Source organism: Babylonia areolata, chromosome 18 (genome assembly GCF_041734735.1).
Source record: "Babylonia areolata isolate BAREFJ2019XMU chromosome 18, ASM4173473v1, whole genome shotgun sequence".
Taxonomy (NCBI): Eukaryota; Metazoa; Mollusca; class Gastropoda; order Neogastropoda; family Buccinidae; genus Babylonia; species Babylonia areolata.
In genome coordinates, this window is record NC_134893.1 from 6,758,217 (window position 1) to 6,763,216 (window position 5,000).

At 56.7% G+C, this 5,000-nt stretch overlaps 1 protein-coding gene across 2 annotated transcripts in view; it reads left to right on the forward strand.

Annotated features, from left to right (window-relative positions):
* LOC143292404 (ankyrin repeat and fibronectin type-III domain-containing protein 1-like) overlaps positions 1 to 5,000 on the forward strand; it is a 383,404-nt gene that overhangs the window by 377,001 nt on the left and 1,403 nt on the right. For both annotated transcript variants that reach the window (XM_076602644.1, XM_076602645.1), the window contains 3 exons: positions 799 to 984; positions 2,586 to 2,686; positions 4,096 to 5,000. The exon at positions 4,096 to 5,000 is cut by the window's right edge and continues 1,403 nt beyond it. In XM_076602644.1, coding sequence (XP_076458759.1) covers positions 799 to 984; positions 2,586 to 2,686; positions 4,096 to 5,000 — 1,192 coding nt within the window. The remainder of the gene's footprint in view (positions 1 to 798; positions 985 to 2,585; positions 2,687 to 4,095) is intronic.

Here is a 5,000-nt window from a genome sequence, read left to right on the forward strand (position 1 = left end):
GCTCTTAAAGTTCGGTGGTAGGATAGGCCATATTTTCAAAACGTCAGAGGGGGAATCCCCAGCTATTCTTAGCCACTGTCTTTTCTGTGTTTATACCACATGGGAATTTTTTTTACTCTAAATTGACTGGCGGTGAAAGGGTTAACAATAAAAAGTTGAATAGTTGAATGATTGTTCAGCTGCACCCACCACGAAGAACGACAGCCTGAACATGACTAAAAAGTATCTGTACACTTCGGGTTAGTCATGGTTAGTGCAGTACTGCAGTTTGTCATTGTTTGGAATTCAGGCGCTTTTGTGTTCAGATAATACTCTGAACACAGCATTATTTCTTTTACGTAATTACAAGTCTGTGTTGTCACATACTTTGTCACATACATTGTTGTCATGTATTGAATGCCTTTCGCCCGTTTGGCCTGTCTTCTTTCTCCATGCAGTCATTCGGATGAGACGATAAACCGAGGTCCCGTGTGCAGCATGCACTTAGCGCACGTAAAAGAACCCGCGGCAACAAAAGGGTTGTTACTGGCAAAATTCTATAGGAAAATCCACTTCGATAGGAAAAACAAATAAAACTGCACGCAGGAAAACAAATACAAAAAAAAGAAGGGTGGTGCTGTAGTGTAGCGACGCGCTCTCCCTCGGGAGAGCAGCCCGAATTTCACACCGACAAAATATGTTGTGATAAAAAGAAATATATATATATATACATATACATATATGTTCCCCCCGGGGGGAATTTTTGGAATAAATCTTGACGAACATGTACCCGAGCCACCACCCTTTTCTGCCCTGCAGGTATCAGCGTGGAGACAGCGGCGGGGTACCGTCTGTACGACGTGGAGGTGGTAGAGATGGGGCCCGGGGTGTCGTTCCTCGTCCTCCTCCCTCCGGTGGAGCAGGTGTGCATTGCCCCGGGGCAGTCCGACCACCTGGCCGACCGCAAGGACTGCGTGCTGCTGCCCGTGCAGGTCTTTGAGACCAGTGAGTGATGGGGTGGTGGAGGGGGGGGCCTGGGGGGTGGAATGGGGAGGGTCAGTATGGGGGTGGATGGACAGAGAGGAGTGGGGGGGTGGAGGGGGGATAGTATGGGGGTGGATGGACAGAGAGGAGTGTGTGCGGGGGGGTGGAGGGTGGCAGGGTGGGGGGAGGGATAGTATGGGGGTGGATGGACAGAGAGGAGTGGGGGGTGGAGGGGGGGATAGTATGGGGGTGGGTGGACAGAGAGGAGTGGGGTGGAGGGGGGGGGGATAGTATGGGGGTGGATGGACAGAGAGGAGTGTGTGGAGGGGGGGGGGATAGTATGGGGGTGGATGGACAGAGAGGAGTGTGTGGAGGGAGGGGTGACAGGGGGGGATAGTATGGGGGTGGATGGACAGAGAGGAGTGTGTGGAGGGGGAGGGTGGCAGGGTGGGGGGGATAGTATGGGGGTGGATGGACAGAGAGGAGTGTGTGCGGGGGGGTGGAGGGTGGCAGGGTGGGGGGGAGGGATAGTATGGGGGTGGATGGACAGAGAGGAGTGTGTGGAGGGGGGGGGGGTGGCAGGGGGGGGGATAGTATGGTGGTGGATGGACAGAGAGGAGTGTGTGGAGGGGGGGGTGGCAGGGTGGGGGATAGTATGGTGGTGGATGGACAGAGAGGAGTGTGTGGAGGGGGGGGGGTGGCAGGGGGGGGGGGATAGTATGGGGGTGGATGGACAGAGAGGAGTGTGTGGAGGGGGGGGGGGTGGCAGGGGGGGGATAGTATGGGGGTGGATGGACAGAGAGGAGTGTGTGGAGGGGGGGGGGGTGGCAGGGGGGGGATAGTATGGGGGTGGATGGACAGTGAGGAGCGTGTGCGGGGGGTGAAGGGTGGCAAGGGGGGGTGGTAGTATGGGGGTGGATGGACAGAGAGGAGTGTGTGCTGCTGCCCGTGCAGGTCTTTGAGTCTAGTGAGTGATGGGGGTGTGTGTGAGTGGGGAGAGGGGTTGGAGTAAGTATGTGTGGATGAACAAGGAAGAGTGTGTGTGTGGGCGGGGGAGGGGGGGGCGGGCGGGAGGAGAAGGGGGAGGATCGGAAGTGGGAGGAGGGGTGGTGGTGGTGAGGGGAATTAAACAAAAAAAGGCGGGAAGGAAGGGAAAGTGGAAGTTGTTATGTTCGATATTGCTTTGACAATTCACCAGGATTTTTGAGTGGCTCTGTGAGTGTGTGTGTGTATGATTGTGTGTGTGTCTGTGTGTGTGTCTGTGTGTGTGGCTGTGTGTGGTTTGCTATGGACATTGAAGTTTGCAACTGGTACGTACTTTTGATGTAATATCCACTCACTTGGAACAACCTGCAAGTGGTTCACTCACTTGGAACAACTCAGCAAGTTTTGATGGATGTGGTAATGTGATTGTGTTGTAGAACATTTCTTGTTGAAACTTGGTAGAACGCTCAAAACAAAAATTAGGGCACAACTATACAATTATGATGATGGCAGGTTCGTGGAGTCGGAGAATGGCTCAGAAGAATAAGGTCCTTGGCAGCGAACCCTCGTGGTGGCTGTGCACTGTGCATGCCCGATGCCATGTCAGTAATGATCTTCTTTGCTGTGCTGTGTTTCAGTTCACATGAACACCTACCAGCCCCAGATGTTCGCCAGCTATGCCCGTCTGTCCTCCATCACTGACATGGACATGGTGCTAGCCCAACAGGCACAGAGAGAGGTGAGAGAGAGAGAGGGGGGGGTGAGGGAGAGACAGGGAAAGAGAGGGAGAGAGAGAGGGTAGGTGAGGGAGAGAGAGAGAGGTGAGGGAGAGACACAGAAAGAGAGGGAGAGAGAGATGGTAGGTGAGAGAGAGAGGTGAGAGAGGGAGAGAGAGAGGTGAGGGAGAGAGAGGGGTGAGAGAGAGAGAGGTGAGAGAGAGAGGGGGGGGGTGAGAGAGAGGTGAGAGAGAGAGAGGGGTGAGAGAGAGAGGGGGGGGGTGAGAGAGAGAGAGAGGTGAGAGAGAGAGGGGGGGGGGTGAGAGAGAGGTGAGAGAGAGAGAGAGGTGAGAGAGAGAGGGGGGTGAGAGAGAGAGAGGGGTGAGAGAGAGAGAGGGGGTGAGAGAGAGAGAGAGGGTGAGAGAGAGGTGAGAGAGAGAGAGGGGGGTGAGAGAGAGAGGTGAGAGAGAGAGGGAGACAGAGAGAGAGGTGAGGGAAAGACATAGAAAGAGAGGGAGAGAGAGAGGGTAGGTGAGGGAGATACACAGAATTGAAAGAGTGGGAAAAAGAGAGGGTGGGAGAGAGAGGTGGGGGACAGAGAGAGAGAGGTGGGAGAGAGAGAGAGGTGAAAGAGAGAGAGAGAGGTGGGGGACAGAGAGAGAGGTGGGAGAGAGAGGTGAGGGAGGGAGAGAGAGAGAGGTGGGGGACAGAGAGAGAGAGGTGGGAGAGAGAGAGAGAGGTGAAAGAGAGAGAGAGAGGTGGGAGAGAGAGAGAGAGGTGGGGGACAGAGAGAGAGAGGTGGGAGAGAGAGAGAGAGGTGGGGGACAGAGAGAGAGAGGTGGGAGAGAGAGAGAGAGGTGAAAGAGAGAGAGAGAGGTGGGAGAGAGAGAGGTGATCGTGAGGGAGAGACACAGAAAGAGTCGGAGAGAGAGAGGATGGGAAAGAGAGAAAGAGAGACAGAAGGGTGAGAGAGAGAGAGAGAGAGAGTGTGTGTGTGTGTATGTTTGTGTGTGTGAGAGAGAGAGAGGGAAAGAGAGAGAGCGAAGGAGTGGGAGAAAGAGAGGGTGGGAGAGAGAGAGTGTGTATGTATGTATGTGTGTGTGTGTGTGCATGTGTGTGCATGTGTGTGTGTGTGTGTGAGTGAGTGTGTGTGTGTGTGTGTGTGTGTGATGAGTGTGTGTGTATGTGTGTGAAAGAGAGTGTGTGTGTGTGCGTCTGTGTGTGTGTGTGTGTGTTCGTTGGTATTTCTGGAGAACGCTTGCACGCATCAAGTGTGCACTCACACAGCATACGTGTGTGTGCATTTCTGGCAAAACACATGACGCCAAAAACACGATAATCCCCCCCCCCCACCCCACCCCACTTTCACCCCACCTTCACCCCTCACCCCTCACCCTTCACCCCGGTCTCACTGTGTTCCTTTGCCCTGCAGGCGTTCTCCACGGAGGAGCTGAGCGCGGCCAAGGACCAGCTGGAGGTGTCCAGCCACCTGCAGCAGAACCTCGACCGGCTGTGGAAGAGCACGCGCTGGATCATGGACCTCATCACCTTCGCCCGCCGCGACAAGTTCCTCCGGCCCCCTGTCTCCACCGCACCCCTCTTCCTCCCTCAGGGGTCCACCACCGGCACCACCACCCACAGCCACGCCTCCGTCTCCAAGCCCGCCCCTCCTCCCCTCTCCCTCTCCTCCTCCTCCTCCTCGCCCTCGCCCTCACCCCAGCTTCCCGATCCTCAGGGTAGACTGCACAGCAACAGCAGCAGCAACTCCCAGGCCGAGGAGGATGAGAACAGCACCTCCAATGAAATCAGCGTGGGCAAAGACCATCGTCGCATCGCCAAGTTCTTCGACCCAAACGACGAAGACGATGACGACGACGACGACGATATCGCGAAAGACACGGCGCAGCATGGCGGCAAGGGGTCGGCCACGTCACTGACAGACCCGGAAGGTGGTGGTGGTGGAGGGGGTGAAAATGACGAGATGCTGCCCCCTTCCTCCCCTTCCTCCTCCACCTCCTCCTCCCCCTCCTCCCCGCTGACGTCGGGCATCCTGAGGGTGTACGCGGCCTACGACACGGGGCTGTCCAAGGGGGTCAGCGTCAAGCTGCACGTGACGGCGCACACCACGGCTCGGGACGTCGTCCACCTGGTGGTGCGGCACCTCAGCCTGGCCCTGGCCGAGAGGAAGGGCCGCCAGACCTCACCCCCACCCCCACCCGCTTACACCGACCCCCACCCGGACAGTTTCTGCCTGGTGGCCGTCATGGGGGCCCGGGAGCGGGTGCTGGGAGACGACTACCCGCCCCTCCGCCTGCAGAACCCCTGGCTCAAGGGGCG